Below are 23211 nucleotides of genomic sequence, written 5' to 3'. Positions count from 1 at the left end.
ATATTAAAAATCCCCGTATGAAATTTTAATATGAAAAATCACTCCTATGTTATGACTAAATAATCATGCTGGCTCCTGATCAACTTGAGCTTATTTTTTTTAGAAAGAATGATTAAAATGCCCCTCCTAATCAACCGGTCAAACTAAATCTATTAATATATACTTATTTTAATTTATAATTATTAAATAAACTCATAATATATAATTTCATTTATAAAAAAAATATTATTTCAAAAAAATAATCATAACCCAGTCCCACCCCACGACCCCCACCCCCGCTTCACCCCCTCCCCAAACCCCCAGCATCCCCCCACGCCCAACCTCCTCCCTTGTCATCTCCACCCAACCCCGACCTCCACCTCCTCCCCACCGATTTGCGCACCCTAGGCTTGGGCGACTAGCATCGCCCAAACGTTGCCCTCACTCTGATGGGTGACGGCGATTTCCCTCGCTACCTTGGGCGACTGGTGTTGCTCAGGGGTGAGGAGGACGCGATCGCACCTTCCTGCAAAATCGTCGTTCCCGCTGCTTCTTTTTTTTAATATATAAATTAAATTTTAATTAATTTAATTAAAATAATATTTTATTACATGAATAATTAAAATTATATAAAATAATACTTTATTATAAATAAATATACATATTATTAATAAATATATATAATATTTTATATATTAAACGTGAGAGAAGAGCAAAAATGTGGGAAAAAAAAAAAAGGTACTTTTATAGTCAATTCGCAGTTAAAGTGGTTGTGACCCAATTTCTGTATGGCGGGTTTTTTTTTTCTAACTTTATTTTATGTCACAAGAAAATAATTGATATTTTAATTTTAATAGGCTATTTTTTTTGAATATTCCTATTATCATAAGGGTACATGAATTTTTTCGATTTATCTAGCCTACAAAAATATTTGGAAGTGGCGGGAAGCTGAAAAATATACAAATAGGCCCAGCGGCAGTGGGCTTGTTCAGCAAGAGAACTAAACAACTCTGTTCCCTTCTCGCAAAAAATTCCCAGCACTCCGTCTCGTTCCGGCAAGCTCACCGTTGAGGTATAACATTGGTGCTCTTGTTGATCTCATCCCTCCCACACCCTTTTAGAGAGATAAAACTCCGTTTTTAGAGAGAGATTGCTAGAAGTTGGGGGAAAAGAAGGAAATGAAGAGCTCGAGCTCAGGCGGTGACTGGCAGACCTTGCTTGAAGCCATCAAATCTTCCGAGGCAAGCTTCTTGTTAGCTCTGAACCAAATTAAATTTCGTTCTATTTTCCAATACTGTTATTGATTGCATTGGTTGATTTTTAGGTTTTGGGGTTTATTTATATATATTCGCTGAATTTTGTGATAGTAATTACTGTAGGGAGCAATAATTTAATATTTTGATTTCAATATGGAATAAGTTGATTGATATATTTGTCTGATGAATGTTGTTCTGAAATTGGATGCACTCTGAAAGTTCTAAGCAAGCATGGAAAGTAAGGTTGCTTGTTTATTTTACCTTAATTAGTTGATTAATAGAATTGTCTAATGAAATGGTTGAAACATGGTATTCAGGTGTACGGCTTTAGACGTATTTTTTCTTCTTATGGATTTCATGGTATTTGAAATTTGTAAATTTGCAGGTTGTTGAGAACCGTGTACAAGTGCTCAAGGAATTGGAGAAATTGGATATAAATGAGAAGCCTGCAGTAAAATCACTTGTTGAGTCCTTAACAGTATCCTAATTAATAAGTTGATACAACTCAAATTTCATTGTTCTACTACTTTATCTACCCTCTGAATAAATCCACCTTCCGTACAAATCCGACATCTTGTGGATTTACTTATTTGTATGCTGTTCTGAACCAACTAGAAATGTTGCAATTCCCTCTCCCTGGAATGAAAATGCATGTGTCATATACGAAAAGTCTTCTGGATATTCCAAATAATTATGGATTTTCCCAGTCTATACAGTGGGACTTCAGCGCATATGTGCTTTTGTTTTAGCACGATAAATGATTAAAGTAACTTTGACAATATTTTTTCTTTTCCTGCTAAGGTGATGCATATCTTTTTCTGCGTTGATGGCTGCATTTATGGAAAAACATTCTCAAAGATAATGAATAACTGATAGTTTTTTTATCTGGTTATCAACTAGGTTATTAGGACCAAAATGGATTAAACTATTTATGATGATTTTTCGAAGTTGTGAAGAACTACTTCCCTGATGTCTCTGGGTGGTTTTAGGTTCATGTTTGAATGCATGAAAAATCTCAATCAATGCATTTCATATCAAAGGTTATGTTGTTCATGGTAGACGTCATGCAGTCCCCTAATTTTTTATTAAGCTTATATGATTATTTGCCTTAACAATTTAGATTTTCTGGGAAGACTTTACTTGTTTGGATATATCTCAGTGCACATTGAATAAGACTATTTTACAAGTGGCTGCAAAATACTTAGAGTCAGATATATCAGGATGCATAGTACAGTTTCTTGTACTAGGAACAAAAGTAAGTTCGTTACTCTTTTTGCATAGGATCTTGGGCTATCAGATACTTTTCACTGCTGTTGGTGTTATTCTCTTGGTTTGAACTTGTCAATGATGTGCAATTACTATGTTGACTATCATTCTTAGGCAAACATATGGTGCAGAAAGCATCTGAAAATGACTCTAATGTCAACTGAGGATTCTCCAGAAGAAGAGCATAGCAGTTTCTTTTATCAGGTAATTTTTGTTGTTTGGTATTATGATGTTGTCTTCTCCGTCGTACAACGGTAAGCCTGAATATGCATCTGAGCACAGTTATTAAAATAGAGTGTGTTCTTGGTTCTTGATTTCTGCATGAATGTTTTCAATCCAGGACTGTGACTTTGCATTATTTCTTTTACACAATACTGATAACTCCATAGGACTATAGAGGTTATACAAGTATTTGCAATACAAAATTTGACTTTCACGTTCTATTTAGCAGCGTTAATTATTAAAGTCAACTTGAAGGATGCGGTTTATGGATGCAATCAAGGTTTGGCATTTTTATTAACAGTGTACCGGTACATGTTTTGTGCAGAGGGTAGATATCATTTATCAAATGTCAAATATTTTTATGTTTTTGGTCCCTTCATATTTAGATTGGAGAATCCCGTATGTTTGGTCTTTTAATGAGAAACTGTCAAGTAGGTTTCTTTATCTTTTCACTCTTGCTTCCTTAAATTAAATAACTGTCACTTTTCCGCAGCCCTGTGTTATTGCTTTAACATTATTATCATGTGGAATGCATTTTCTTTTAATTCATAAGTTAGTGAAATAATGTCTCGAAACTGTCCAGTGTTCTTTTGACATCTGTCAACTTTCATTTTCAGTTGGTTCTGGATTTGCTCAGCTACTGCACTGCTAGTTATTCAACTTTAGCAAGGTACGCTGTGTCCACCAGTAAGGAATTGGTGGTCAGCCTAGAGAGTTTTATTTTGGAACAGTTTACCCTGACAAAAGATTTGGTCTCTGAAATAAAGGTAGTTGTCACATTCTTTGGTTTTGATTTTCTTGTCATTTATTAACCTTGCTTTATGTTTGTACTGTTACTTGTGATAAATGTTTGATATTTTCCTATCATTTTTCTGGCACGCTTATATGAACTGTAACCATTTCTCAGGATACCAAGTATGTACCCCTTGTTTCTTAAGCAGCTTTAATGAAAATTTGTAGTCTGTTGTTGGTTCAAGGATTGGTTTGTTGATGGAGCAAATGGTTGGCTACTGGGTCTTATCTGTCAACTGATGGAACCAATGCCATCTGTCTTATTAATCTGGCCAGTAGCACATCTTGAATTTCTGAGTCAATTTGAGATGTCATTAGTGAGAAAATTTCATTCTAGATAAATGAAACATCACGTTATGATGTTCCGCTCTAAGTATTAGGTCCTAACATGTATGGTTGAAACTTTATTGAGGTTCATGTGATGTTGATGGATTCACTTTGCATCTTGTCTTCTTTCTCTCAAGATTCACTTTTGCAACCAAAGCTTTGTATTTTTGCATGTTTTATTGCGTCAGATGGTGCCATGGTGCACATTCACACTTTATATCTTATTTGCCATTGTACTTCTGTAATTGCTCTACAGAGAATTCACCTATTAGGTACAGAGTTATTGAAGGCCGCACAGGGGGCCATTGATGCCTTAATTCGATTATGCAAGGTATATTGCAATGGTGTAAAGTGGGATGCCTACCATTGTAAATCTGAAGTTGAAAATATAAGAGATTGCAAAGAGACTGAAAATGGAGATCATGTCATCCGTGTAACCAGTTGCGCGATAGAAAAATTATGTGAATTGGGCACAGTTGCAGCTAATGATGGTGGCAGTCTTGTGAGTCTGCTAAATATGTCGTGGAAAGGTGTAGTTTCATTGCTTCAGTTTGGCAAGGGTGCTTTAGCAGCAAAGGTGAATGTTACAGGTGTTGTAATGAACCTAATTTCACTGGCCAGTGAGTCGTTGAAATGTGCTGCTGAGACTTGGTCAACCTCAACGAAGGAAAACGTCTCTGTGGTGGAAGCCAAAAGGATCTTCCTTCCGGTTAAATTTTATCTGATCAATGCTGTAAGAATTATTTCACAATACCAAACCCAAGCCCTTTTTTTATACAAAGAGATAGCCCTTTGTGTTGTTATGATATCAACCTTCAGAATCTCTCTCAGCATGGTAGAACGTTTGAAATCCGCAAGTGAAGTTTTGGCAGAAATTCTAGAACCTACATCCTTCCACTTACTGAACTCTCTATTAAATTCAGCTCAGGTGAAGCAAGAAAACAAGTTCCAGATTTTGGAAGTCTTATTCAGTAAGGAAAGTGATATGAGTTCTGAGGTTCTGACCATTAACAGCAGCCACAATTCATTAGATGTGATACTTTCAGTAAATCCCAACAGTGTGAACAAGGAAAAGATGCTCTCCCTTGGTCAAGTTGCATTATTAATTAATCTTCTGTTATGTGCTCCTGATCTGGAACATGACGTCACACTTGGTGTTGCCAGAAAGCTTGGATGGCTTTTGGATATACTTGTGGATGAAGATGTATATGCTTCTATTCTTGTTTTGCAGACTCCTACTGTCTCTGGATCTACCGAAAACCGGGAAATGACTTACCAACCCATGTTTTCTGCTGTACTTCATGCACTGAAGACATTCATGGTTGTTGTTTCTTCTAGTCCGGCATGGGTTGAAGTAGAATTATTTCTGATAGACAACCTTTTTCACCCTCACTTCCTTTGTTGGGATGTTGTCACTGAACTTTGGTGTTTTATTCTACGACATGCTGACCCAGATAGGGTGAACAATATTTTTGATAAACTTTGCGAACTATTGATGCTGACATCTCGAGAACCAGTGCTATTTCCTGAGAGTGCTTTACGGAAAACTGCACGGCTAATCTGCGTTCTTGCAACTTATGGGCCAGAATTCATGGTTGATCATGTTTACAGTTCAATATTTGAGAGTAGCAGATCTCAGGATGCATCCAATGTGCATATAGCACTACTCATGGAAGGTTTTCCCCTAAATTTACTTTCAGAGAAGAAAAGAAGTATTGCTAAACAAAGATTAGTCACTGAATATTACAACTTCCTGGAGAGGTTTGAAGACAAGTCACCTGGAGAAAGTGATTCTGCCATTTATGGTGCTCCGGTCTTTGCTCTCTGTGCTGCATTGCGATCGCTGTAAGTTTGAAATGCTAAAAATTTTAAGTTAATTTAACCATACACAAATTATGACTGAAGAAAAGCTATTATTAAAAATCGTCCTAGGCTCCTCTTAAAACTTTGTTCAGTACAGACTTTTAACCGTTATCCCTTTTGTTTATTGTATATAATTTTTTAAGCCTTTTCTTTTATATGTTTAGCCAGGTTAGCCTCTCTGATACTGACATGAAGACTTTGAGGTTCCTAAATGCTGTTATCCACAAGTACGAAACCTCCTCCTCTGATGTAACTAAAGATAATTGCCGAAGGCTTCTTGGTGAATTGCTAGGGATCATTAGTAACATGAAGCATTTGTACTCATGCGATGAAATGGAAGAAGTTATTTTGGGGCTTCAGAAACTCTTTATTTCCAGACCAGCACTATCAGATAACCAACTGTTTCTGTGCAAGCCTAATCTAGCATATTTCATGTCTGGTCTTGGTCATGTTGAATTGGCCGACAGTGATGATAGTCCCAAGAGTTCAGCTGCATGGGAGCTATATCACATGTTATTGAGGGAGCGACATTGGGCATTTGTTCACCTGGCGATCACGGCATTCGGATATTTTGCTGCTCATACCTCTTGCAATGAATTATGGAGGTTTGTCCCACACGACGCTGCGCTATCTTTTGACTTGGATTGGGGAAAGGAAGCAGACGAGGAAAGATTTATGTCAGAGTTAAAAGCTCTTTTGGAGAAGGAAATGGCATGTCCAGCGATGCAAGCTACACCAGATCAGCTCGCAATGCTTGTTAAAGAGGGTCAACTGCTGAACGTAATTGTCCAAAACAATGTGAAACATGATCCTGAGTCTACAGTAGCTGATATGATGGATGTTGGCGATGAGAAACAACCCAATAAGAAAAGAAAGTTTCCTGATGGAATCTGCAAAGGAGTAGAACTGCTGCAGAGTGGTTTGAGGATCATGGTTGATGGTCTCTCACAGTGGCAACAGAATCCACTTGACTCTACTGAAGTTCATGAAAAGTTTCTGACCCACTTTTCTCGGCTCGAAGACGTGATTGCGCACTTGGTTAGCCTAGCTGACAGTGGCTGAGTCAGGTCATACCCGAGAACTATCAAATGATGGACTGGCAGAACTAAGACACATTGTGGCGCCTGGAGCACCTGCGTTTTGAGCAGGTACCCATGCTTTTTGCTTCAACAGCTTATGCTCTTACATGTTAATAATAGTTGTATAATTGTATTCCTATATTTCATGCTGTTTTTCATCATTTTGGTGCCAAAAAGGGATTATATAAAATTTCTTTATACTTTTACTTTTCTTAATTTATACTGACATTGTTTTAACGAAAAAATATATATAAAAGTTCAATTATGAAGCGAAAGCTTAAACTTGTGTAATATTTAACAAAGTTTATGCCAATAAGCCAACATTTAGTCGATATTCCTTAATATAATTTACTAGTAAGAAGCACGTGGGTTGTATATGATTCGTATTATTTCAATAAAATTATTACATTATAATAATAAAGGGAATTACAAATGATCTTTCTTGAGGTCTGACATAATTATGGATGCCTCTTTGCTTTTTCAAAAGTTACAAATACCCCTCTGAAGTTTGTTACCATAAAAAATAACCCATTTCCACCCATATTTATGGATAAACTGATTAAAATGCCTTTATGCAAATTAAGTTATTTTTTTATCTAACTATTAAAGTTTTTGTATTTTTTTGGACTAAAATGATGCCTGGTGGACTAGTGTAAGTATTGTAATTATTAGATACACTTAATTGTTACTTTGATATTGTTTGTTGGGTGAAATTGTAATAGTTTTCTTATTAAGATGACATGAGGCTGATTGTAATTGTACAAAATCCTATTGAGTTTAATTGAACATCATAGTGGATTAATTCATCAGCAATATTTCACAATCGAACATCACAACAAAATTAATTTAAAGCTGACCTGACAAAACATCCCTAACATGAAATATTTCAAAATGTCAATTTAGGTGCAAACATTGTTAGTTTCAAAAGCATCATTAAAATTTTTCCTAAACTATTTAAAATGCATAATTTGTTTAAAAAGTTAGATAGGAATCACTATTATGTGCAGGCTTCATTATTGGGTTCTTTACCATCATTCTTGTTTTTGCTCCTTATTTCCTTTTGTGGGAGGCTCCTATCCCTGTCAAAAAGCCTGGTGGTAGATATGTTCCTCCAAGATATGAGGGTGGTTGTGGCTGTAAGGATGAACCATGCCTTGAAAGTCCTTGTTCTGTCCTACGCAGAGTTTGGGAGGCTTAAAGAAAATAATCAATGTAGCAACAATTGAACTTTTGCTTGATTTAATCTTAGACTAACGTAGATTGCCGTGTTATTTATTCTATCGTCAGCAATTAATTTATTATGCTTTGCTTTATAACATTCATGCATTATGGCTAATTTTAGAAATTGTAACTGAGTTCTGGAGAGGAATAAGTTCTATCAATCTTCCGCAAAACAATGGAAGAAAACTCCCTATGAAATTACCGTACAAAGTAAATTACAAATGTAAAATTTACGAGTTATGTATATTACTGGACTAGAAGTTGAAGAACTATTGCATTATTTGTCATTATGTATATCCGTGTTTCGCAAGGGTCTAAGTATATATTTGTATACATATAGGGAAGTTTGCAATTTCAATCTTGCAACTTAAAGGTGTGACATTTTGATTCTGTATAAATTAATTTTTGTAATTTAGTTTTGTAACTTTACAATAATTTTAATCTTTTTGGTTGGAAATTATATGTGACTTGTATATGATTCAATTAAATTGTAATTCTAATCCTATAAATTAAGGGATGTTGGCATTTTTAGTCCTGCATAAATTGATTTACAGGATTAAAATTATAATTTAATTGGGTCATATTCAAGTCTGTTCCAATCAGAGATAGAGAAATGAAAAATTGCAATCTGTATTTGAGAATCAAGAAGAATGTATATCGCATCAGTTTTACAGAGCAGTGAAGTCGCTTAAATAATAGCTACGAAATAATCAACTAATTAAGCTCTGACAACTAACTTAACTAATTACAAACTAAAACCTCAAAAACAGAACTACTAAAATAAGAAAGAAACAAAAACACTATTTTGACAACACTTAAGCAATTCTTGCTTCGCTGGCTAATCCTCTGCTTTCCTCTACTGTATCTTCGTCTTTTTCCACCTTGAGCCTGTAATGCCTTGCAGTCACTATGGTGTGGTCACCAAAGTTAACACGCCCCCGCAAGCTGAACTTGATTGTAGGGAAAGCAAGTTCAACTTGGACTTCATGGTTTGCAAGGCTGGAGCTGTCAAAGGCTTGGTGAGGATGTTTGCTACCTGGTGCTTAGCACTGACATGTGTGGGGAGAACGAACCCTTCTTTGAACTTATCCATACTATATGACAGTCAATCTCGAGGTGTTTGGTCCTCTCATGGAATATTGGGTTGGCTGTCATAAGAACAGGTGCCTTGTTATCACAAAATAGTGGAATTGGCTTAGGAACAAAAAACTTGAAATCTTGCAAAAGATAATTGACCCAAATAAGTTCACAAACAATAGAAGCTAGGCTTTGGTATTCTGCCTCTACAGTTGATTTTGACATCGTTGCCTGCTTCTTTGTTTTCTAGGATATAGGTGTATTTCCCAGAAAAATGCAAAAACCAGTCAAAGACTTCCTAGTCTTTAAACACCCTGCTCAATCTGCATCACAAGAGGTTGTTAGCTTTAAAGAGTTTTTAGTAAGAAAGTGCAAACCTGTAGAGGGACAACCCCCTAATATTTCACTACATGTACAACTGCATCCTAATGAAGCTGACAGGGTCTTTGCAGATATTGGCTTAGTTGCTGGGCTGCATATGACACATCTGGCCTTGTGAAACTCAAGTATAAGAGCCTCCCAACCAGCTTGCGATGCTTGGAAGGGTCTGACAATAAGCCCCCACATTCTGAAGTAAATTTAACTCCTGTTGGCAGAGGGGTGCAACTTGGCCTTTGATTGCATAAGTCCCATATCTCGTAAAATGTCTATAATATACTTGTGCTGTGTGGCCAACATCCCTTCTGGTGATCTTGCAAGCTCAATTCCAAGGAAATACTTCACAGCTCCTAAGTTCTTTATTGTAAAAAAATTGAATATTGCTTGGCATCTTGAATATATGCCTCTGAAGGAGCTGTGAGTAATATGTCATCAACATATACAAGTAATACAATCTGTCCACCATCAACATCTTTCTTGAACAAACAGTAATCATGTTTGGATTGCTTAAAGCCAAAGACTTCCATCTTTTCTGTAAATTTTTGGTTCCATCATCTTGAAGCTTGCTTCAAGCCATAGAGCGACTTTTTCAATTTGCAAACATATCCTGGTTCTACTTTAAAGCCTTCTAGGGGTTCGATGTATATGTCTTTTATTAAAGGACTTGACATTCATAGCTCCATCGTGAGCTGTATCAATGTGAATTGCCTGTTGTTTTTCAATGCATAACAACATGGAATAGGCTTTCCCTATTGTAGGTGAAGGTTCTATTAAGAGGATTTGACTTCTTATATGGTCATAGCTTTCTTCTAATCCCATTAAGAATTGGATCAATTGGCTAGATGTGTTCATATCTGCTAGTGCCTTGCTTGAGCCACATGAACATTTGGGTTATGGATTCAAGTGGGCTAATTCATTCCACAATTTCTTGAGTGAGGCAATTCTTTTGTGAATGTCATATAGCATAGGTCCATTGTTCTCTTCATATCTTGTTTCAAGTTGTTCCCACAAATCTTGGGCTGAATTGGTGTAAAGAAAGGCCTCTGCTATTTCTTTTGTTATGGAGTTCAGCAACCAAGAAACGACCATGCAGTCAACTCGTTCCCATTGTTCCATTTCACCATTATTTTCTTCAGGTCTTGGTAAGTTCCATCCATGAATTAAGCTTTTGCTTGGCGCCCAGAGCCAATTTTATTGATTGGCTCCATGTCAAGAACTTGCTCCCATCTAAAGGCACTGAAACCAAGCCCATTCCAGGGTGTTCTCCATGAAGTCTCAGTCTTTCAAGCCAACTTGATGTTTTCTGATCTTCAGTAAAAGTCCCACTCCCTTGAGTGTTTTTCCCAGTCATGTGTAATAAAAGGTTTTCAAGAAAATGAAGATTATGATATTTCAAGAAGACGAGGAAGAAGGAGCATTTTACACATAAAGAAATAGGAATGGAGCCACCAGTCTATGGCTTTGATGCTATGATCAAATCAGAGACAGAAATGAAAAATTGCAAATCTGTATTTGAGAATCAAGAAGAATGTATATCGCATCAGTTTTACAGAGCAGTGAAGTCGCTTAAATAATAGCTACGAAATAATCAACTAATTAAGCGCTGACAACTAACTTAACTAATTACAATCTAAAACCTCAAAAACAAAACTACTAAAATAAGAAAGAAACAAAAGGTGTCAAGTCAGAAACACGATTTTGACAACACTTGAGCAATTCTTGCTTCGCTGGCTAATCCTCTGCTTTCTCTACTATATCTTCTTCTTCTTCCACCTTGAGCCTGTAATGAGCTGCAGTCACTGTGGCGAGCTCACCAAAGTTAACAAAGTCAGTGCAATTTTTTGATCGGAAAAGGATGAAAATTTTAAGGTTACGGGACTAATTATGAAAATCAATTAGCCTAGGATAAAAAATGCCACAACCATGAGTTACAATATTAAAATTATATCTTTTTCCATGTATATATATGTGTGTATGTAGAAGAGAGAGATTCAAAACCTATAGAGTAATTTTCTTCAAACTAAATATATTAGTGTTATGCTACTTCTGTACAATGTTTCATAGTCCAGAAACATCCTGATTCTCTTAATCTCTGTCCAGAAAAATTAGGTTAATTGCATTTTACCCTCTTAAAACTCCCTTAAATAAAGAAGAAAAGGACAATGCAACTCCTGAATTTTTGAAAAACAAGCTCGTTGTCCCCATATCTTTTTAAAGTTGAGGGAGTTACATTGTAATTTTATATGGGGCTGGTTGCAATGACCCGTCATTTTAATATTATTGGGTCATGAAGTTGAGTGTTTATCTAAGTGCCAGTAGGAAACTGTTTGAGTTATGAAGGCGTTTAAACTACAGTAGTGCGATTTTTCAGTCATGCATTTAACAGTCTTTGCCCTTTGCATTATTGAGTTGGTGGATAGTGACAATCACCTCCACCACAGTGTTGAATGGGGTACTTGTTTGTGTGGATCAATGCTCCACATCACCAGAATTCTGTTGTTTTTTCCAGATTTGTATTATGAGTTGAATCACATTATCAGGAAAAACATGGCAAGAATATTTATCTCCTTTTCTTCTTATCCCTTAGGACACATTTAAACTGACATTGATTTGATTCCATCAGTGCTAGGACCTGTTTTCATTTGTTCTTTGAGTTTAACGTAATTTACCCTACGTGATACTGTAAATAACCAATTTACATTTTTATTAGAGAAGAAAAATCAATTTATCATCTTGTATTTTTTAAAATGAAGCAATTTATCTCTTTAAATAAAAAGATAAATTATTTTATTTTTAAAAAATATAAAAGAATAAATTACTATTTTTTTTAATAAAAAATAATTTACTCATTTATTACAGTACAACGATTGCTTGCATTTTTACCATTGTTGTTTTACCATTTGCATGTTTCCGTATTTTGTACAAGTAAGAAAACCTCTACAGTTATTTAGCTTGGTAGTGATTCCGACTTCGGTGGTTGGAACTACACCACCTTGGATGCACGTGTTTGATATTATTTTTATTAATTATTTTGAGAAAGATTAAATTGTTATTAATACAATGTCCGGAATTTTTGCATTTTAGCAAGGAAAAGGTATTGGCAAGAGGACTTGTGAAATGTAAATTATAACTAAATAATATTTCTTTTAAGGGCTTAAATATATTTTTGATACTGTAATTTTGACACTTTAGCATTTTTATCTTTATATTTAAAAGAAAGCAAAATAATCTTGTAGCTTTTTGCTATTTCGTAATTTTGATCCATCTGGTGCTGGATTTTGCAAAAGTAGTTGGGATTTTTGTTCTGATTAGTTTAGTTTTTGCCAACACGAGCTAAAAATTTCCAAACAAACAAAACAAAAATATCGCGACACATGATTTCTTCTAGCAACTTTTGCAAAATTCGACACCGGGAAGACCAAAACTGTGAACTGTCGAAAAATTATATGACACATTTGCAATCCTTAGAAAGATAACAGATAAAAATTCAAAATTGCGTGGGGCATATGATTTATTATGACAATTTTCGCAAAATCCATATCAAAAAATCATGAAATATTAGAAAATTACAAAATTATTTTACAATCCTAAAAAATGAAAAAATCAGATCATCAAAATTAGAGAACTAAAAATGCATGTTGACTTTTTATAAGTGATCATTATGGCTGTAGATATGTTGTCATGGTTATATTTCTTGGTAGTGATGAATTTATTATATTTATATATTTGAAGAGATGTTTTTGTAGGATCCTCCCTCAGCCCCCAAATACACGGAAGAGAAGGGTGCTGGCTAATTGCTAAAATTTTATACTAACTATTTTATTCCATATACAAATTAATTTACATTTTAGTCTTATAATTATAATTATGAGGGTGTAGTACATTTAGTCATGCATTTTTGCCAATTACAAATTTAGCCCAACAATTTTTACAATTTTTATATGGTTGGTCTAGATCTTGGCCCCACACATTTGATCCTGGGTTGTCAGGAAAAGACATGTCATTATCACATGTGTTTTGTTATGTGTCATATATTATGATACATCGTTGTTGTGTCTTTTCTCAATAACACATTCAGGCTGTAAAATTTTTAAAAATAATCAAATATGATACATCGTTGTTGTGTCATTATCACATGTGTTTTGTTATGTGTCATATATTATGATACATCGTTGTTGTGTCTTTATTCTATTCCCACTTAATTCATATTTACATACCACACCTTCTAATGGAGATGTGCCACTTCTAAATTTGAGGTTGTTAGGAATGTGTCGCAAAGCCTGTTGCAAATTGCGACAGGTTTGGCGATGGACTATATTATGTATTAATTCTTCACATGATTTGAACTGGATTTTGCGACCTACACAAGTTTTGTCTCAAATTTAAGGCAGGCCTTCAACTTGGAGGTAACCACATGGCTATGCCATTATTTGTAGACTGCGAAAAGTATAAACCAACTGTCTGACGTGAATCAGGTTGGAGATCTATGCAGCCCTCATCCTGATTTGGTCCCCACTAGAGTTTTAGACAAAATTGGCCAAGAATAAAATGAATACGATGGTCAATGTTGCATTGGCGGCTATGGTCTTTCAAACATCTTCTATTGGTATGTATAAGAGGAAGTTGGTAAGATCAGGAGAATTCAAATTTAGTATGTATAAATTTTCTTTAATGTTTTTACTTTTTTAATGTTTGCACAGAGGCCCAGCTCTGTGGGCTCTCTTAGAAGATGAGGTCTTTTTTATTCTGGATTGAGAAAGCTTGCAGTGGCTTGAGCGGCTTGAGGGCTGTGGAGGCTGAGTAAGTTGGTGGAGGAGCATGCCTCTGGACGACCCTAGAAGCTGAGGAATATGCTACCAGCGCGCCCCAGGAGAAGGAGCTGTGATTGACTGCAATAGGCTAGCAAAAGAAGGGTTGATTATTCAGGATGGGCTCTGAGGCCCATGCCACATGCATCGATTGCTTGGGGACGTCAGTCGCAACTTGAGAGGATAAAGCTAAGAACGCCTACAGTCACCAGTGAATTGATTAAAAATTATGATGTTCGTGAAGGTTATTTTGTCTCGTTATCTCATTGCAATGCAATGTATTGCAACGGATTAATATGTACGTCCCCATTATTTTGGTAGCATCTCCTAAGATGCCGTTGGGACCATCGCAAAGTCTGTCCTAAAATTTTAACTGTGGCTGATTTCGTTGCGAAAATGCATTTCTTTTGTAGTGTTTGTGCCACATAGCCAGGAATGTATCATGGACTGTGACTAGCACAGCACTATCCACAATTTTTACATATCAATACAAACCAACCTTAGGCTCAAAGCTCTTACATATAAACGAACAACTTACCCATATAAACAAACACTATATAATGAAAACTCAAAATGCCTTAATACTCCTCATTTCAGGCTTTGCATTATACACAACATTCTTGTCATTCAAACAGCACACCTATGATATTCGCATAATCAATGGCTTCTCCAACAACTCATCCCTACCTTTGGTCGTGTGGTGTGTGTCTGAAGACAAGGGGGACATCGGAGGAAGGGCACTCCAAGAACGCGACGACTACGGCTGGACCGTCAAAACCGACCTCTTCTGGAGCTCGTCCCGATTCATTTGCACCATTAAATGGGACGGAAAGAGAAAGAAATTCGAAGCGTTTCGATCAAGCCGTGACAGGTACAGATGTGGTGCTCGTAGACACTGCTTTTGGCTGGTGAAAGAGGATGGCTTCTATTTCAGCAATGATGATGGGGTTCATTGGATCAAAGATTTTCCCTGGGTTTGAGCTAAGGTTTTCAGGGTTTTTGATCTTTTGTATTCTTCACACACAAATTCCAACTAATCTTTTGCAAGAAGTTGAGAAATATAAGTACAATACATACTTTCCAAAAAGATGTTTGTTAATTTCATTTGTTGCAATTAGAAGTTTCGTCCAATTAATAAGTTTGAACTGAGTGATTAATTCATATATCTATACTATATATTAAGTACGAGCGACTTATAGTAACTATGGTATTGATTGGCAACACGTATTTGGACTAAAATACGCTCACGTATACTTATTTTTCTATCATTTGAGTTTTCTATCAATATTCTTTTAGGCACCCGTATTTTAGGTCAATTCATTTAATCAATTTTGGTTAATTGATCATTTTATCTTTATTTTTTTTATTTAGTTAAATAAATATAATAAAAATTTAAACTATACGCACATCAAGTGCTTTCATTGTATATAGGGTAAATTATAATGAACCTCTCCTAACGTTTGGCGTAATTACAAATACTCCCTCATTATTTGAAAAATTACAAGTACCACCCTGATATTTGATGAAATTATGTAATCCTTGAATGGAGGTATGAAATTATCAATTATGCTTTTTTTTATTGTATTTTTTTAAAATTAAAAAATTATTAAAAAAAATTGAATGGGATAGATGAAAAAATTTGAAAAATTATACACTTAGTCAATAAAAAAAATAAAAAAGTTTTTAAAAAATAAATAAAATTATAATTCTTATTTCATAAGGACATTTTGGTTAGTTCATCATAAAAAAATAAATAAAAACCTAACGGATTGGACTAATTGTTAGACGATCGTTAAAATTAGGGAGTATTAATAATTTTTCAAATAATAAGAGGGTATATATAATTATGTCGAAACTCAAAAGGGTGGTTCTGATATACCCTTTAAGTGTAATACATCAAACAACTCAGGCAACTTGTTATAATTATTTCCTTACACAATAGCGGCCACTAATTTTGTAGGAATATGAATAGTTAATTTCAGACACCAAATGATTGTTATGGTGTCCTATTAACCTTTTCCAGCTTCCCGACAAACATAAAAACTTAAGGTATAGCAACTTGGTGGACATGATATTTGGATAACTTAGTCTAATCCATATGCTTCAGCCGTACACTTGCTTTGGCTTTATATCATTTCTTTCCCCTGTATAAAGCTCCAACGTCCAAGATGATTTTGTATGTTTTTATTTTCAAGATGATTTAACTCAATTGGTAAAGTCGATGACTCATGACCTATACTGCATAGTAGATTTGTCTACTGTAACGGTAAATTTTGTTTAGATTTAATTTATTTGAAACTGTTGATTAGGGATTGTTTTTATTCTCTCTGTCAGGTTTTGATATTTGATAGGAATAACTGTAATCTAGTTATTTCAATTACTAATAGTTTATCGTTACAAAAAAAAAAGAAAAAAAAAGGGAAAAATAGCAGTTTTAGTCCCATAAGTTAGGTCCATGTCACTTTTGGTACCATTCAATTATGGGATTATCACTTTTAGTCCGATAACTCACAAAAATTTGCATTTTTGGTCTCCGTATACTTTTTCATCTACAATTTAACAATGTAAGTCACGTGCCTAACACGTTGTCATTAAATATTTTTGGTTGGAGGAAAAATTAGCCATTTTTTCAATAGTAGCATATGAGTGCTCCGTTGGCCTATTTGATTCACTTGTAAAAGACATAATTCTTTGTGTTGCTTCTACTTGACTTCAACTTATAGAAATATGGGAATGATAGGATTCAATTTTTGTGAGAAAAGAGAGAATTTACTATATTTTTGTCCTAATTTCCTTAAAAATTTATTTTTCCCCTTTAAAGGTAATTATATTTTTCCCCAAAGATGGTCCCAAGATGGAAAATAAATCAATCTTTTCTCCAGCAAAAAGTACTTAACGATCACATGTTAGACATGTGCATTACACCTTTAAATTATAGACAAAAAAATAGATGAGAACTAAAAATATTATTTTATGTGAGTTACGGGACTAAAAGTGTTAATTTCATAATGAATGGGACCAATAGTAAAATTGACCTAACTTATGGGATCAAAAACATTATTTCTCCCAAGATTAATTATCTTAACTCATTGATTCTTCATCAATTTTACTTGTGAGTGTCTAGATTCATTGAGTTGACAATATTTTCTTGGTTGTGAAAGTACTAAGAGATACATATTTTAAGCATAAAACAATAGCAGATTGAACCCTAAATTTTTAGAAAAGGAGTTGTACTATTTTTGCCCTTTTCAATTTTTGCTTTTTGTTAATTTGTCTTTTAATGTTTGGTTTGCACTGTTTTTCTTTTTGGCTTCCTTTCTTTGTACTATTTTAATACTATTTCTCCTTATATTTGACATAATTTTAATACTTCCTTAATTTTTAACAAATTACAAATATAACACAATCAAATAAAAAAAAATAATTTATGTAGTCCCTAGCTAGAAAGTTAGGTGAAAATTACTAGTTTATTCTTTTTTTTTTATTAAAAAATATATCAACAAACTTAGAGTGCGTAAAGTAAATAATCAATAGGGCATATCAATTTATAAAAATATTCAGAATCTTTTTAAAAATATATAAAACTATATTTTATAATTCTAAATGACATTTTGATTAATTTAGCACAATAATTGAATAAAACTTAATGGAATAGGCTCGTTATTTCAAAGACATTAAAATTAGGGAGTAATTGTAATTTTCTAAATAATATTTTCTTAATTATATCAAATTTTAAAAAAAAATAAATGTAATTTACCCATGTTTTTATTTTGGTGAGGAAACAGTACAATCGTGTTGACCTGGATTTTTTCACCCAATTCAACATATAACAATTAAGTTGGATCATTATGACATGTAATGATTGGCTAATAATTAGGAATGGAATTTTGGTTGGTGCAAAACGGCAGCCGTCACTTATATCAGGAGGCAGTACAAACATACTTGTAATATAGTAATCTTATAAAAAAAAATTTCTAATAATTTAAATTAATTAGTTTAAACTATAATAAATATTACTAATCATGATTAAAATTTAAATTTTCACATCAATTTTATCTGATCATGGTAGATAATATTAATTTATTATAATTAAAACCGTAATAATTTATAATGTCGGGAATAATAATTTTTTTTTTTTTTTTTTTTTTGCGATGCTAAACAAGAAGTCGTAGTTTGAATTTTATTGTCGTCCATTTATAAAAACAAAAATTAAAACCATACATTAAAAAATAGAACATTAGTGGTGAAAAAATTAAATGAGGATATTACAATTACAATTGATTATATATATAAAAGTGATAAAAAAAAAATTTCATAATTATTTGTTTAGAAGTTGTTACTAACAATAATTATTGGCTAAAAAGGTCTACATAATTTATGTTTTCACTTCAAATAATTATTTATGTCACTATGTTTTTGTTCTCGCTAAATTTTTAGTATAAATGTAATACGCATTTTTATACTAAAAATTTTGTACATAATTCGTGTTATGAATGTATGTATTATGAAAAAAAGAATCAAAATTATTATCAATTAATATTATATTACTAAGACTGTTTTATTTGAAAGAATAGATATATTGAATCAGATAAAAAAATTTAAAATTTTGAAAAAAGTGAAATATTGAGTTGGTGCAATTCATGTATAATTAACATATCGATTATATTATTATAGATAAAATAAAGAAGAAAATTGTTTGATCACCCTCTACTAGATTGCTCTCTCTCTAATTAGAAATAAATTATAATTAATATGTTGAATATCAGACAATTTATCAGAAAACTATCCACATTTAATTTATTTTTGGTGATTGATACTATTGTAAAGGTTACAATATATATCATATAGAATTAAATGTATTTTTGGTTCGGTGATTTTGAAAATTTGGCGTTTTCTTTTTTTAACTTAATTTTTTGTTGTTTCAATCCTTCTTTCATCCAAGTTCATCCTTCTCGCCACAAAAATGCATGTCCATCTTACGTGACTTTTTAAATATGGGCCTGTCGTTTCTATTCTCTCATTTTTTTTTCCAGCATTTTTATCATTTAACTTTTTAGAATAGCATTTTGATCCTGATCTTTTTAATTTTTACGATGTCTGATCGGAATTCACCCTTCTTGTCAGTGGAGTTAAACTCCAGTGAGGGAGAAAGGCTGAAATCACAATAAATTAAAAAGATGCATAACCAAAATGCTATTATAGAGAGTTAAAAGACAAAAAATACAAAATAACCTAACTTACGTGATTAAAAATGCATTTTAAGCCATATTTTATGTATATATATATATATATATGTGTATTTTTGTTGGAAAATATCAAATAATATATGAGATCAAAAAATAATATTGGTTACTTTTCCAGAAATAATTATTGTATCCGCATGATTTTATCTTTGGTGACTGATACTATTGTAAAGTTGACAGCTAAAAGCTTCCACTACCAATCCTCATCTCTCCGAACAGTGCTTCCATTTTCAAAAGTAAACACTGTCTCCCAATCGCAAGCTTCAAGCATGCACATCATCATTCATGCTGTAAATTGACAGGGCAAGAAAAGAAATCACACAGCGCGCAGATATGGCAAAAAGGAACTAAGAATTGGATGGATGTAGAGACTTGGAATCAAATGTTTGTGTTATGTTATATGTGTACAAATTCTTGACCTTGATCATTTTTGACTTTCAAGTGTTGGATGTATTCAAGTCAGGGTATTTACGTTCTTGTGACTTGGTTACTTGTTGCTGATATATATGTTAGTATGATAAGAAATTTATAAACATACGTAATATTAGCAGATCGTACGTAATTGCAAAACTTGCTAAGATTGTACATGTCACAGTGTTCATTGGTGATATGTTCTTGAATAGCAATGATTAAATTGAGTTGATGAAAATTTGGACTGAAGAAATAGAAAAAACTTTATGTAAAGTTTTCACTGTAATAACAAGAAAAACAGTTAGGTATTAACCAGAACCAATATGTTTTAATACGCACGTTTGTGCAAATTGAAATGATTCTATATGAGACAATAAAGATTCTTTAGAAGGAAAAGTATGTATCGTTTGAACTGTCCGTCTTAGCTACCTGATTTATCAGACTAGCATGAACAAGTATCAAATGATTGGAAAAAATAAATATAATAAACAAATGTAATGCATGGTATGCAAATGGTGCAAATTGCTTTTTTGATCCCATAAACAAGAGATTTTCCTTTTTAGTCCATTGATTTACGTGATTTCTTTTTTGGTCCCAAATTTTATAAAAAAAGTTGCCAAGTTAGTCCGAAACCTCATTTGCTGTCCACTTTTAATGGCAGAACAAAGATGCCGTTAATTCAGTTGTCTGTGCACCTCACGTGCTCGTGGGTTAACTCCAGCTAAAATTACTTAGTGAAAATCGATTGTGTTTTTAACTTTAAATCCTAAAAAATTACTTAGCAAAAATTCTTCCCAAATCATTGAGTATGATCCATCTGATTCCAAGAAAAGTATTAAAAATCACTTGAAGATGAAGACATTTAGAGGATAGATGACAATGTGTGTGCGACCCAGTCATCCAATCGATTTTGCAACCTTAATTATGGTATGGTTGATTTCTTTTTTTTTTTTTGTTTGTTTAAAGCTTTGACTTTCTTTGGGCTTTTGGTACTTTTGTACTTGTAAACAAGCTTGTAAGTTAGTCCGCGCAATTTTTAGGGCTTGGATTTGATTTTTACGGTGTTGATTTCTTTTGTATTTGTTCTCGATTTTTGCTGGAAACTGGAGTTTTAATTGTTTTGGTTTGTGTTGTCATCTGAGTGTGGTTCGTTGTACTTTTTGTATTGATTTTTGTGTTGTGATCCTAAAAATACTATTTCTTTTTGGGTAAATTATATTTTTGGTCCAATAAGCGGATTTGTTTTTAATTTTAGCCTCATAGTCAGACCAATTCGTACATTTAGTCCCATATGTAATTCTTTTTTCAATTTGAGGACTAAAGAGGGGATTCCGTCCAAAACTTCAAGCTGGCGTTAAGTTTTGGACAGAATCCCCTCTTTGGTCCTCAAATTGAAAAAAAAAAAACCCACAGTCTTTAGAAAGTTGATTACATCAAGAGTCTCATATAATTGAACAGACCATAGTCTTTAGAAAGTACATAGACTTACAAGATTTACTCCCAATTGACGCAGTCAAAGGAAAACTTACTTTTGAAAAACCACGACCAACAACTAATCTGGGTAACGCCATTTTAGCATTTTCATTGACAACTTCAGAACTTGGTTGAATATCAAAGATGTATTCAACAACATCTGTATATGTGGAGAAGCAGATAGTGGCTTATAATTGAAACAAATCTATACATGGAGAGGGATTAACTACACATATTGATAGGGCTTCTAAATCACACACATGGCATTCAGCTTCCTGCAAATGGTCCATTTACTGAAACAAATTAAAAGGTTTCCCAAGGGACATGTTCATACAAGCAGTACTTCCAAGGGTTGATGACATTGATCCTAAAGTGGTGGTAAACAGGAAGTGTAAGCCAATACTTAGACAAATTTGAACAACTCAAGTCTCACATGCACGGGCTCGGACGCACACTTCCAAGGCCTGATCCCGCGCATGGACCAGAACTGATGGCACCTTACACGTCCGCACCTCACTCTCAAGACCCCGAACTGAAGAAGAACATCACGGACATTAAATTGTGCATGAGGCAATTGTGCACGTTCATGCCCCTATCTTTTCCGGATGTCAAAGCCCAGTCGGGGTTGGAAAACACAACAGTCGGTGGGGGATGTTGAGACTAAGGCTCTAGACAACAAACAGAAGGTCGAGCCATTAGATTAATTAGGAATTTTTTACTTTTTTTTATTTTTTATTTAATTTATATTTATAAAAATATATTTTATAAATTGTCAGCAATAATTTCTTTTTCTTTATTTTAAAGTTTTATTTGTAAGAACGGTTAAACCATTGTGGTTGGTCACTTGTTGGGCTTCATGGTGGCAAACTTTCCATGGTTGGGGCGTATTTGATCAGGCTACTAGTGCTGGGGTGACTACACAAATGTTAGTGACTTATGGCCAAGTATTGGGGTTAGGATTTGAATGGGAATCATATTTACTTCCTCTCTATTTGATATTTTTGGACAATGTATGATTTTATATTTTATTCTATGGAAGCTCCTTTTAATTAAATTAAAAAAAAAATACAAAAATATTGTTAGATTCAAAATAAATTTATATTATTAACTAATTTATCTTGAATAACCTAATTTTGGATAATAATAAACAGTAGTAGTACATTTATCTTACTAGTTTTAAATATAATTTAAAAAACTTTCCAAATATATATGTGTGTAGTCAAAACAAATTAAGCAGGATATTTCAATTTACGTTATTTCCATAAATGAATTCTTGTCACACAAAAACTCAATAGGAATATATATTATTAGTCTAAATACAAAAATTTAAACAAATATTCACACTTCTAAAATAGGAAAAAGAAGAGAGAGAGAGAGAGAGATTAATCATCAAATGTATCAATTGTATATCTCAAACTTATTATATGTAAAAAATTGTCATTTATTTTAGGGTAAATTAGAACGAGCTCTTTTGAGGTGTGATATAATTAAAACACCCTGTTATTATTTGAAAAATTACAAATATCCTTTGATGTTTTAGAAATTACAAATACCTTTTAATATTTAATAAATTATGTAATCATTAAAAAATTAAAAAAATAGGACGAGGTGGATGCAAATATTAGAAAAATATTAGAAAAGAATTTTCACTTAGTGCATAAAAAAGTTTCAAAAACTTTTAAGAAATAAATAAAATTATAATTCATTGTCCACAGCGTCATTTTGGTCAGTTCACCACAAAAAATGGATAGAGACCTAACCGAGACTGACGGGTTGAATTAATTGTCAGATGACTATAAAAAAATAGGGGGTGTTA

The 23211-nt window shown here is 33.4% G+C and overlaps 2 protein-coding genes across 4 annotated transcripts; both read left to right on the top strand.

Annotated features, from left to right (window-relative positions):
- Positions 1-947: 947 nt before the first annotated feature.
- On the top strand, positions 948-10143 carry LOC105158633 (holliday junction resolvase). Of its 3 annotated transcripts, XR_016064954.1 has the most exons (9): positions 948-1220; positions 1621-1713; positions 2356-2490; positions 2616-2705; positions 3341-3490; positions 4099-5687; positions 5870-6853; positions 9333-9419; positions 9535-10143. XR_016064954.1 is itself a non-coding variant. In XM_088879157.1 (7 exons), exons 1-7 carry the CDS (start codon positions 1158-1160, stop codon positions 6765-6767), a joined length of 3018 nt encoding a protein of 1005 aa, XP_088735283.1. In that variant the 5' UTR covers positions 948-1157; the 3' UTR covers positions 6768-7000. The 3 variants fall into 3 exon arrangements, 1 of the variants encoding a protein (XP_088735283.1); XR_016064953.1 differs by lacking the exon at positions 9333-9419 and having other exon boundaries at positions 9535-10142; XM_088879157.1 differs by lacking the exons at positions 9333-9419; positions 9535-10143 and having other exon boundaries at positions 5870-7000.
- Positions 10144-13838: 3695 nt separating this feature from the next.
- On the top strand, positions 13839-15406 carry LOC148788812 (uncharacterized). The gene is made up of 2 exons (XM_088879036.1): positions 13839-14066; positions 14161-15406. Exon 2 carries the CDS (start codon positions 14829-14831, stop codon positions 15246-15248), a length of 420 nt encoding a protein of 139 aa, XP_088735162.1. The 5' UTR covers positions 13839-14066; positions 14161-14828; the 3' UTR covers positions 15249-15406.
- Positions 15407-23211: the final 7805 nt, after the last annotated feature.

Source organism: Sesamum indicum, linkage group LG3 (assembly GCF_026168435.1).
Source record: "Sesamum indicum cultivar Baizhima isolate 11 linkage group LG3, ASM2616843v1, whole genome shotgun sequence".
NCBI classification, from domain to species: Eukaryota; Viridiplantae; Streptophyta; class Magnoliopsida; order Lamiales; family Pedaliaceae; genus Sesamum; species Sesamum indicum.
This window is presented reverse-complemented; position numbering and strand designations above follow the sequence as displayed.

Bases quoted from the DNA above. Each gene is read 5' to 3' on its own strand.
- LOC148788812 (XM_088879036.1), top strand. From the start codon at position 14,829: ATGAAAACTCAAAATGCCTTAATACTCCTCATTTCAGGCTTTGCATTA.
- LOC105158633 (XM_088879157.1), top strand. From the start codon at position 1,158: ATGAAGAGCTCGAGCTCAGGCGGTGACTGGCAGACCTTGCTTGAAGCC. The intron at 2,706-3,340 runs GTAATTTTTGTT...TTTCATTTTCAG, and splicing joins ATAGCAGTTTCTTTTATCAG to TTGGTTCTGGATTTGCTCAG. The intron at 3,491-4,098 runs GTAGTTGTCACA...ATTGCTCTACAG, and splicing joins ATTTGGTCTCTGAAATAAAG to AGAATTCACCTATTAGGTAC.